The 12018-nt window shown below is 44.6% G+C and overlaps 1 protein-coding gene across 2 annotated transcripts in view; it reads right to left on the bottom strand.

Annotated features, from left to right (window-relative positions):
* SNX10 (sorting nexin 10) overlaps window positions 1–12018 on the bottom strand; it is a 47993-nt gene that overhangs the window by 15987 nt on the left and 19988 nt on the right. For both annotated transcript variants that reach the window (XM_083706111.1, XM_083706112.1), the window contains exons 4-5: window positions 3187–3273; window positions 663–763 (exon numbers count right to left, since the gene is read on the bottom strand). In XM_083706111.1, coding sequence (XP_083562237.1) covers window positions 663–763; window positions 3187–3273 — 188 coding nt within the window. The remainder of the gene's footprint in view (window positions 1–662; window positions 764–3186; window positions 3274–12018) is intronic.

Genomic DNA, 12018 nt, shown 5'->3' with positions numbered 1-12018 from the left:
TTGCCAGGCACTTAGCAAAACGTTCAGCATCCTTTACCTTGCACAGCACTTAGCAAAACGTCAAGGACTTCATAAATAATACAGGATATTATTAATAGCACAAGAGACTTGGGAAAGGCAGAGGTACTACAGGGATGGTCTGAATGGAAGCCTTTGCCTCCCTCTTCTCCACGTTCCCTACCCTGCAATCATATAACACTGATTATTGGTGCAGGGTTGGTCCAAGATATTTTGCTGCCCAAGGCAAAGGACAAGGAAAAGCCCTGCACATCCTGCATGCAATAGCCAACTGAACTGGCATCTGAATCTTATTTCAACACTGGAAACAGAGCACGCCCTTCATTGCCCTGAGGGAAGCAGGCTAGGGGGCAAGGCAAGTGCCACACACAGCACAGCCTCTAGCATTTTATTGCCATTCCTCCACCCCAACATCTCCTGTGCTGAGGGAGCTGCTTCACTCTGTCTATTAGTAGGGCCGGTCCTGAGAAGGAGGCAAGAAAGATCAAGCGCTTCTTCTCTCCCACAGCGCTAGATCAAGGCTATATTTCCTATTCCTCTTTCAGAAAAAGAATGAGGTTTTTAACCTACCCTCTGGGAGAGGGAAAAGGCTAGGTGTACGCTTTAATAAAGCGAGTTTCAGAAACATTTGGACATTGACTCACATTAGCGCTGCGTTACTTTGAAGTCTCTGGCGAAGCCACACGAATTCTCGAAAGCGCCGCCGGACGCAAGACGTTTTCCTCGTAAAGCACATGCTGTTTGTCTGTGAAGAAACAGGACTTGTTCACCGTGACTCGAAGATACACCACCTTCCCAATACCAAAGACCTTCGTTGTTTGCATCCATCCAATGGAGTGTGCCTCTGGGGGTGAAGTCAAACTGCTGCACTAGCGGCAGTAAAGTGACCTTCCTGGGAAGCAAACCTGGGCAGAGTGTATGGAGGTCCTGGGTGGCCCACATGACAAGAGCTTGGGCCTCGCTGATGCGGTCCAAAGGAAAGCAGCACAATATGTCCGGCACCAGCTTAGCTTCAGAAGTTGCCGGAAGGAGGAGTGCAAGGCATGGCGAGGTAGCAAATGCTCAGCAGTCCCCTTTCTTAACCGCAGGCCTCTGTGCCACCTAACAAGTGCCTTCTAAAACTGCCCCTGAATGTCAGAATAGTGCAAATTGGTGGAGCTGCAACTCAAGTGGAAAACGTGGAGGTTTCAGCCAATGTACTTGGCCAAGGCCTAGAAATCCCCTTGATCCCAGAGGATTATAGTTCCCAGACCAGAATCTGCAAACCCCGTCCCAAACAATCCACAGTTAAAAAGAGAATCCAGGAGAACCTTGAATGTTCACAGGAACATTTTTGCATGTGACTGCCAGGTTAAAATAATTATCATCTAAAGCACAAGGCCATGTTTCCATCACAGTTCTTTTGATACATGCAATGTTTGAGGAAGACTGTGGATGCTGTTGTGTGTAGCGACAGAACCAAACTATTAAAGCCTACATTTTTATTTAAAGCCCATCCAACATCCTGATTCTTACTCCTAGAAGTCTAAGTGCTTCCCTATGTCTCCACCAATGCCCTTATCTTGTTCCATTAAATACAATGCAATTATCACGGATGCCAGTGATAGCTGCTGCACGAGACCAAGTCAGTCACCCAACTGCTGCCTGAAAGATAAAATGCATCACCTGCTCATGAAACTATGCCCTGTGTTATCACTCACGTGATTGCTTTTCCTAGTCTCACTAGCGTACTGGATTAAATCAAGAAGATTATTTCTCCTTACTTATCAAAGCTCCAGACCACAGGGAGAAAGGAAGGGTTAGGATTATTCTCTAAACTGCAGCTTGAACAATCAGAAATGACACTTTTGTGCATAATGCTACACTTCCTTTCCACCCAATTTATGCCAAGAAATCAGATCTGGGCAAGTTGTAATTTGCACAAACCAGGAGCGGATGAAAAGAACTGATGTGTGGGAAAAGAGCAGGTATGTGGATTCAAACAAGAGGGTGAAATTCAAAAGGGTGGCTGCAGCCTTCAGACTTGGCCATTACATCTGAAGCAGGTAAAACTAGGGTACAGGATTCAATAACCACCCAATAATAAACTGCCTTAGCAAAAATATCAAGTTATTCAAAATAGCACTCCCCCCAGTGTGGGCCAGGAGTAAGTCCCTATGTACTTAAATAAAACTGCCTGTGTTTCAGTAGGGGGGGGGGGATAACACTCCCAAGGACTAAATTGTATTCTTTTTAACTTCAGATACCTTTCTGCGTCTTGAAGAAAGGTTTGGGCTTCTCCTCCACTGGAGGTTTTTAAACAGAGGTTGAGGGGTCATCTGTCAGGCAGAGGGCCTTCTCGGTAGTGGTGCCCGCCCTGTGGAACGCCCTCCCATCAGATGCCAAGGAAATAAACAACCATCTGACGTTCAGAAGACATCTGAAGGCAGCCCTGTTTAGGGAAGTTTTAATGTTTGATGTTTTAATGTCAGATGTATTCTAAAAGTCACAATAGTTTCCTGTAACCTCACTTCTCACAGTGAGGGAACTGCTAGAAGGCCCTTGGTGCTGGACCTCAGCTGAACGATGGGGGTGGAGACGCTCTTTCAGGTACACTGGGCAGCGGCATAATTGGCACTTTCATAGGAAAACATCACAAGGCAGCACGCAGACTAAAAACACAGCATTGCAATAAAAAATGTCAGACACCATTGGGTTAAGAACTGGCTGGCAGGGGCCCTTTCTGGATTGTATGGCCAAACTTCTACTGGCAAGGAGTTCCGCAGGTCAGAACATGCCACATTAAAGGCTTGAGACCACAGCTAAACCTCAAGGGCATGTAGAAACACCAAAAGCATTGCATCAGAGCTGATAACCAGGGAAAGGATCGTGTGTGTCAAGACACTGACCGCGACAGTTCTGTCTCTCCTTTATTTTTTTTATTTTCCTTTTCCTGCTGCCACCAAAACGGGTGGAACTGGGAGGGAAGGTGGCAGAAAAACAGGCTTGAGGGGCTGATCGGACCCCTGAACTGGGGGTTAGCAACCCCCCCACACATACACACACATCAGTTTAAAGACACCGCTTGTCTCATGCGCTGTAAGACACAGTTTGCATATGTATACAGCGATCAAAGGACATGAGCAAAAGTGCTGCAAAAGCAAATTTCCCTGTAGCTGGTGTACTTACATGAATGAAGATCTCATAGTCTATATGTGAATGCCAGGAGTCTTCCTTTTTTATCCGAGGGTCTCGCACCAAGACCGTGACAAATTCCTGCAAGCGCATAATAATGAAAAAGTGTTGAATATGCAAGTTAAGAATCCTTCTTCTAAGAGAGTTTTGAAGGAGGCCGTTCCCAAGCCACTTCTGTTATTGTTAGCCAATGTCACAGACTTTAAATAAGGGCTCCGGAGGGGGGAGAAATAAGGAAGCAAAATGAAAAGCCATGACTCATCCTGCCTGTGGCACATGTCCGGAAAAACTACTTGTCAGCTCGCCAAAGGGGAATTTCTAAATTGAATAATGCAGTGTATTTCCAGCGAACCAATGTGTGATTATTAAGCTACAGTTTCAGGAATTTTCTGTCCGGTTTATGCCAGCAACAGCTGCTGCCGAACAGGTGGGGAGTCTCCTTAGAAAAGCTCACCTGTGCCGCTGTTGCTGAGCAAACAATTTAAGAAGAATGAAACTCAAAGGAGCAGAGAGTGCCCTCGGTTGACACTGCAAAGCAGTGGCTTAAAAGCATTTGTTCAAACAGAAGCATTTGTTCAAAGGAACAAGACCCAAATTCTTCTAAGATGAGGATTAGCTCTCCCCTGGCCATAGCTCAGTAGTTTGTGGGGGAAGGCTGCAGCTCAGTGATAGATCACACACAGAAGGTCCCAGGTTCACTCCCTGCCATCACAAGACAGGACCGGGAAATATACCTGTCTGAAACCCAGTAGAGCTGATGACAGTGTAGGTAACACTGAGCTAGATCAATCAGCACTCTGACTCTGCATAAGGAAGCTTCCAATGAGTCTTCCTATGCCCCCAGGTGTGTAATATATGTGCCAGGTTGCACCTCTTAGTCATTCCCATCCTGGGCATAGCACCAGTGCCCACATGACAATGAACAGATCTAGTTAAGTGGAGCCTTCTTTCATAGGCACTAACACATGTGGTAAAAGGTAAAGGATGCCTGGATGGTTAAGTCTAGTCAAAGGCGACAACGGGTTTGCAGTGCTCATCTCGCTTTCGGGTTGAGGGAGCCAGCGTTTGTCCACAGACAGCTTTCTGGGTCATGTGGCCAGTATGACTAAACCACTTCTGGCGCAACAGAACACCCTGACAGAAACCAGAGAACACAAAAACACTGTTTACCTTCCCACCACAGCAGTACCTATTTATCTACTTGCACTGGTGTGCTTTCAAACTGCTAGGTTGGCAGGAGCTGGGACAGAGCAACAGGAGCTCAGCCCATCGTAGGGATTTGAACTGCCGACCTTCTGATTGGCAAGCCCAAGAGGCTCAGTGGTTTAGACCACAGTGCCATCCGCGCTGTATGCCCTGATTCACAAAGCTTAATGCTCGTTAAGTCAATCAGGCCATTCACACATACCATTAAAACAGTAATAACAAAGCAGGTGCATGCAAAATACTTTGAACCATACTGAAATATCATTAAAATTATTCTATTACTACTGATCAACATGTATTAACATTCATTATCATCTCAAATGGCAAGTGTCTTCCACCTCCCTACAGCCAATGGAACAAATTTCACAGTCCTAAACGTCAGATAATAATCTTCTCTGGCCAATACACATTGATGATGATGGTGGTGGTGGTGGTGATGATTTATAGATCACCCGTCATCCAAAGATCTCAAAGCAGTTCACAAGATAAAAATACAGAAAGAATGCTGAAAGGAGAGCTGTTATTAGTAATTCCAACACTAAGGGGCTCAAGGTAGCAGATCCGCAGATCTCAATAGAAAGGACAGCATAATAAAAAGTGTACCAGATCCTCTATTTTTGGTGATCCAGAATGGCAATGCTGAGCTGGACCATACTGAACCCCATAACATGTGTATCTGAAGAAGTGTGCATGCACACGAAAGCTCATACCAAGAACTAACTTAGTTGGTCTTTAAGGTGCTACTGGAAGGATTTTTTTTTGTTTTGCCCATAACATTTGTTAAACTCCATCAACTGTACAGAATTTAGTCCCTTTGGTGAAAAGCCATCTCAGCTCCTGTGAGCAAGTAAGAGGCTGGTACAGAGGCAATTCCCCAGGAAAGAGCGATATAAATTCCGTTGAAATTTACGGAGGTCTTGGAGGGGTAAGGCACCATCTGCTTCTAGAACAGGCATAGGCAAACTCAGCCCTCCAGATGTTTTGAGACTACAATTCTCATCATCCCTGACCACTGGTCCTGTTAGCTAGGGATGATGGGAGTTGTAGTGCCAAAGCATCTAGAGGGCCGAGTTTGCCTATGCCTGTTCTAGATGCTACCATTCCCCTCTGGGTTTCCATCCCCACACACCTTTCCGGGCCATAGTTTGAGGAAAAACCCAGTGAAAAACAGATTCCTTTCAGCGCATGAAAACGTTATCCATATTCTCATATCAGGGCGAAGTCCATTCTTTGAGCTTTGAGTTTAGTGCTCAAACCTACCAGTCTGTGGATATAATTGCTCACCCCCAAATTGCCTCATTGAAGAAAACAAAAGATAATTGGGATGTGTGTGGGTGAGGGAGCAGGAGATCAAAAGAAACCTTTGCCTGGAGGCCACAGACTTTTAGTTAATCTTGGCAGGCCCAACCTTTTTATTTAAATGATCTGGCTTCACGTTATCTAAAGGGAAAGTCCAGGTGAGGCAAGAGGGGAAATTCAACTTTTATTTACATGACAAACCAGAACACTGTCAAAGGTTTCTATGCCCTTTCCCCAGCACAATGAAATAAATAAATAAATAAATAAATAAATAAATATTTTGCTTTTCAAATATAAAACCAATCTGAATGTTAGCCTAATGCTCTAGGTTAATCAAGAAAGCTTCTGCCAAATCATGGTACAGTAGAACCTTGCTTTTCGAATGTAATCCGTTCCGGAAGACCGTTCGACTTCCAAAACATTTGAAAACCAAGGATCCATGGGTGGTCGGCAAAATCCATTGAAAAAATGGGAAAACATGCAGTGGAAGCCGTTCGACTTCCAAGGCACATTTGAAAACAGAAGCGATTACTTCTGGGTTTTCGGCGTTCATGTTCCAAATTGTTCCGCTTCCCAGACACTCGAAAATCAAAGTTCCACTGTAATGGGCAATGTTTTGGCTTATGACTTACCGTATTTTTTGCTCTATAAGACTCACTTTTTCCCTCCTAAAAAGTAAGGGGAAATGCGTGTGCGTCTTATGGAGCAAATGCAGGCTGCGCAGCTATCCCAGAAACCACAACAGCTGCTTTCACTGCGCAGCGATCCCTCTTGCTGTTCTGGCTTCTGAGATTCAGAATATTTTTTTCTTGTTTTCCTCCTCCAAAAACTAGGTGCGTCTTGTGGTCTGGTGCGTCTTATAGAGCGAAAAATACAGTACATACAACTTATAACGGCTCTATTTTTGCACAACACTCTTCCCCCTTACCTGACCTCCCATCATGGGAGTTGCTATGCCTTACCCAAGAGACAGGGAAGGTTAGCATGGTGTAAACCCACCAGTGCTCCTGATGGTGAGATTGCACAACACGGACCCTGCTGCCACCTCGCTCCTCCACCTCTCAGTAAGATACAGCGATGCCAGTGATGGGACGATCAGGTGAGCACTGGAACCCGCCCACCCCACACCGACCACAACTGCATCATAGAGAACAAACCATAGAGCAGAAGAAGTGCAGCCAGCCTTCGCCTTCCTAGACAGGCAGTGCCTTCACCCGCCAGAGGAAGACCCCAATACCACTTGTCAACCTTCGCTATTGCTGTATGAAGTTTTAGCTTGAGTTGAAAAATGCAGGAAACTACATCAGGTAACACATTATGGAAAAACACACAGAGGTATTTTCTCCTTGGAATTTCCCCATTTCATTTCAAAGGGCCCTAGCTAGGTATTTTCTCTTTCATACATGTTGTTTTTATTGCTGGTAGGCTGGGCAGCTTTTTGTTTCTATATTTACACTTTCTCTCTCTCTCTGCTTTCTCTCTTACCTTGATCCTTTGTCCTTCTCACTCTCCCATATCCAGTGCTTAAACAAGCAACAGATCTACTTCTTCTTTTTTTAAAGACTACCTTCTTAAGAAATACAATTTTACAGCAAAATCCTACACACGTTTACACAGAAGGAAGTCCTAGTGTGTTTAAAAGGGCTTATACCCTAGTAAATGTGCTTAGAGTCAGGAAATGTGCTTCTCAGGAAGTCTGGGAACAGGACCTGGGTGCAAAAACATTTCTCTCACTTGTAAATTTCCAGCAACTGGTACTCAGTTGTTCTAAGAATTCTAAGGTCTCAAATATAAAACAAGTGATCCTAAGTGCACGAGGTAAACATACTTACATATGTATATAAACCACATGTCTGAAATAGCACAGGAGAGCAATCCTGACATCATCTTGACTCTTAACGACCCCAAATATTTCCTCTGACCAAGGACTGGGAAAACCTCTCCTGGTGGTTCTTTTCCCTTACAAATCCTGTCTCTTGAGGGTTTATTTTGTGTATGAATAGGGCCAGTCTGTGATCTGGATTCAAGAACTAAGGTATTTACCATCTCAAAAGAATGGCCGCCTTGGCCATGTAATGCAATCAGTGAACATTATCCTGACTGATCTTGTCAGACATGCGACAAGCTACAATCTCAAATTTCAGGGAAGATTTTAATGCTTGATTTTGTATTGTGTTTCTACTGTTTTTTGTTGGGAGCAGCCCAGAGTGTCTGGGACAATGCAGTCAGATGGGCGGCATATAAATAATACTATTATTAAACTGTTGTAGCCTGCCTCTTTCTGTAACGTGTGTGATGCTTTGGGTGGTCTTTGGTGAAGGGGCTGGGCAATTTCTAAAGTCTTTAAAAGTCAATAATAATAATAATAATAATAATAATAATAATAATAATTTTATTGCACGCCTTTGTTCGGTGTCTTCACCTCCTTGCAAGGGGGCAGGGGAACTCTATTGCAACAGAAAAAGAAAGATAATGGACTTAGGGGAAACTTAAATCCTTTGATGGAAAGTTGGGCTGTAAAAGCCAACCCCAAATTTTAGCAGTGTCTACTACTGGTATAGTAGATGTCACTGATCATCTTATCTTCTGTGAGATAAAACTCTTTCAAAGCTGTCCAAGCTGGTGGCCACCACTGTTTACTGTGGGAGCGAATTCTAGAAGTGTTCACAGTAAGAGCAGCAAAGGATTGTTGTGGCTTCTCAAGAGATTAACCAATTCATTGCAGAATCTACTTTTGAGAAGCAACAACCTCCTTTCACCACATACATGAAAGGGATTTCCAGAAGAGCGGCCAAGTGAGCCTGTGCAGCAAAAAAACAAGAAATAGCTTTTGAGGCACCTAGTCCCATGGACTGCAAGAAGATCAAGCCTATCCATTCTGAAGGAAATCAGCCCTGAGAGCTCACTGGAAGGACAGATCCCGAAGCTGAAGCTCCAATACTTTGGCCATCTCATGAGAAGAGAAGACTCTCTGGAAAAGACCCTGATGTTGGGAAAGATTGAGGGCACAAGGAGAAGGGGACGACAGAGGGTGAGATGGTTGGATAGTGTTCTCGAAGCTACCAACATGAGTTTGAACAAAATGCGGGAGGCAGTGGAAGACAGAAGTGCCTGGCGTGCTCTGGTCCATGGGGTCACAAAGAGTCGGACACGACTAAACGTCTAAACAACAACAACAACAAAGTCTAACCAACTGATTGTGCATGTGTTCCACTTCATCAGATGGATGGAATATTATCCTGAGTTATAGGTACATCCTGAGTTATAGGTACAGACATGGTTTGGGGAGGGGAAAATATTGTGCAAAAAAAAAAAAAAGAGGTCAGAGGGAAATGAAATGCAGATAATTACGTACTTAATAGTGGGGGTTCACCAAACCCTTCTTGGTGACACAGACATCCTGGCACTGGTAAACCAATTAACATGCTGCCTGTTTGCTAAAAATCTTTGGAAATGGTTCAAGAGGGGTATTAAACAGCTAGGCAATATCTTTACTGGGACTACCAAACTGGTCTTCCTGCGGAATCTTGTTGGCTCCCTTTGCTTTCCAGAGCCCAGCTTAAGCACGAGGGAAATGATTTCTAAGATGTTCCTAGAATCATAGACTTGTCGAGTTGGAAGGGACCTCAAGAGTCATCTAATCCAACCGCCTGTAATGCAGGAATCCTACCCACAACCGTCCCTGGGTGGGCTTGACCCACCAACCTTCTGGTTAGCAGCCAGACACACTATGTAATAATAATAATAATAATAATAATAATAATAATAATAATAATAATAGTTTATTATTTATACCCCACCCATCTGGCTGGGTTTCCCCAGCAACTCTAGGCGGCTCCCAAAAGAATATTAATAATAAAAAAGTGACAACATCAAACATTAAAAACTTCCCTAAACAGGGCTGCCTTGTCTTCTAAAAGTCAGACAGTTGTTTATTTCCTTGACATCTGATGGGAGGGCGTTCCACAGGGCGGGCGCCACTATCCTTGATTCCCTGTAACCTCACTTCTCGCAGTGAGGGAACTGCCAGAAGGCTCTCAGAGTTGGACCTCAGTATCCGGGCTGAATGATGGGGGTGAAGATGCTCCTTCAGGTATCCTGGGCCAAGGCTGTTTAGGGCTTTAAAGATCAGCACCAACACTTTGAATTGAGCTCGGAAATGTACTGGGAGCCAATGTAGGTCTTTTAGGACAGGTGCCACAGGGAGTGCTAGTATTACATTTATAATAATAATAGTAATAATTTATTATTTATACCCCGCCCATCTGGCTGGGTTTCTCCAGCCACTTTGGGCGGCTTCCAACAGAATATTAAAATACAATAACCTATTAAACATTAAAAGCTTCCCTAAACCTTTCCTCCAGTGAGCTCAAGATGGTGTACATGGCTCTTCACCCTCCCCATTTTATCCTCACAATAACCCTGAGAGGTAGGTTCAGCTGAGAGATAGTAGCTGGCTCACTTCATGGCTGCACTCCCAGGTCCTAGTCCAGCACTAACAGCTACATCAAACTGGTTCTCTAAACCTTAAGTACACTTGGCATAGAAAAGCCAGCTAGAATGTTTTCATAAAATGAATAGAGAATATATTTGCATTACCTTGGTTGATTATTTTATTTGCCATGAATTACAGTACCTAATATAAAAACGAGGTTTTGCAAATGAACTGAATGGTGGCAATCAGCAATACCCAAATCGGGAGAGGGGGCAGAAGTGAGGTGGTATTTTAAATTCTTTGTTACTCAAGAGGAATTCCCCTCCCGCCTTGCTTCCCCAGTCTTCTAAGGAAATAGAGGTTAGCACACTATTCCCACTATTGCTACAATGATTTTAGCAAGGCTGTGAAATCCATGAAGGGATGGAGAGAAAGATGGTTGCCATTCTGTGCTTCGAGAAAACCCATGTTCTAGAACAAGCACTCAGAACAACACACACTTTTGCTGAGGAGCTCTCTAATGATTATGCATCTATGGCAGAGGTGCAGAAACAATGGCTCTCCTTTTCCTAACAGTCCTAGCCTGGGATGATGGGAGTTGTAGTCCGACAATATCTGAAGGGCCACACAGGTTCCTCAGTGCTGATCTATGACTATAAGCAGCAATAACAGCTAAGTGACAATCTAGAACAGTGTTTTGAAAACCTGAGTCTTCAGCTGTTTTTGGACTACATCCCTAGCTAGCTGGACCAGCGGTCAGGGATGATGGGCATTTAGTCCAAAAACAGTTGGAAACCAAAGTTTGGGAAACACTGGACTAGAATGTGAAAATTAGTATTCTATGGCTACACACACACACACACACACACACACTGGAAAAATAATATCAGGAAGAATATTAAATTTGCAGTGAGTAAGCATTATAAGAAATGGAAGAAAGAAGGAAACAACAGATGATACATAGACTTGTGTTTTGCAGATTCATGGAGCTACAAACTACTGAGTAATCTGAGAAACAATTAGCAATGGGGAAAAACAGAACTAGCTGCCACCTTATCTTCCCCTAGCAGCTGAAGAGATATAATATGCACATGAATTGAGCAGACCCAAGTTCAAAACGACTCAGATATGAAACTTTTGGGTAGCCAGGAGAAGTTATTCTCTGCCAACTGAGGCCACACCAAGAAGCCTAGCTTTTGGTACCCTGAAAAATATAATTTCCCCAGGCCATGGCACCTGAGCCCTGGGAAAATTACATTTCCCCCGCGACCTGCTGCAGTGGTGGCCAGGTCAGCGGAAGGGACAGCATAAGGCAGGCTCCAGAAACCGGAAAACTCTTAGTCAGATTTTGGATGATTGGCAGCCAGTTAGAAAATGTGCAAACTCCAGGAGAGGATGCACTTCCACAGGCACATACCTCCACATGTGGTGGGAATGTCCTGAAATCCAACTCTTCTGGACATCAGTCATACAAGAAATATGCAAGATAGGTAAAGGTACCCCTGCCCGTAAGGGCCAGTCTTGCCAGACTCTGGGGTTGGTGTGCCCATCTCACTCAAGAGGCCAGGGGCCAGCGCTGTCCGGAGACACTTCCGGGTCACGTGGCCAGTGTGACATCGCTGCTCTGGCCAGAGCCAGAGCCAGAGCCAGAGCCGCACACGGAAACGCCGTTTACCTTCCCGCTAGTAAGCGGTCCCTATTTATCTACTTGCACCCAGGGGTGCTTTCGAACTGCTAGGTTGGCAGGCGCTGGGACCGAACGACGGGAGCGCACCCCGCCGCAGGGATTCGAACTGCCGACCTTTCGATCGGCAAGCCCTAGGCACTGAGGCTTTTACCCACAGCGCCACCTGCGTCTTATGCAAGATAACTAAGCAAGTATTAGA

The sequence above is a fragment of the Podarcis gaigeae genome (assembly GCF_964106915.1).
Source record: "Podarcis gaigeae genome assembly, chromosome: 12".
Classification (NCBI taxonomy): Eukaryota; Metazoa; Chordata; class Lepidosauria; order Squamata; family Lacertidae; genus Podarcis; species Podarcis gaigeae.
Note: the sequence above shows the minus strand (reverse complement) of the source record. Positions and strands in the feature narration are given on the sequence as shown.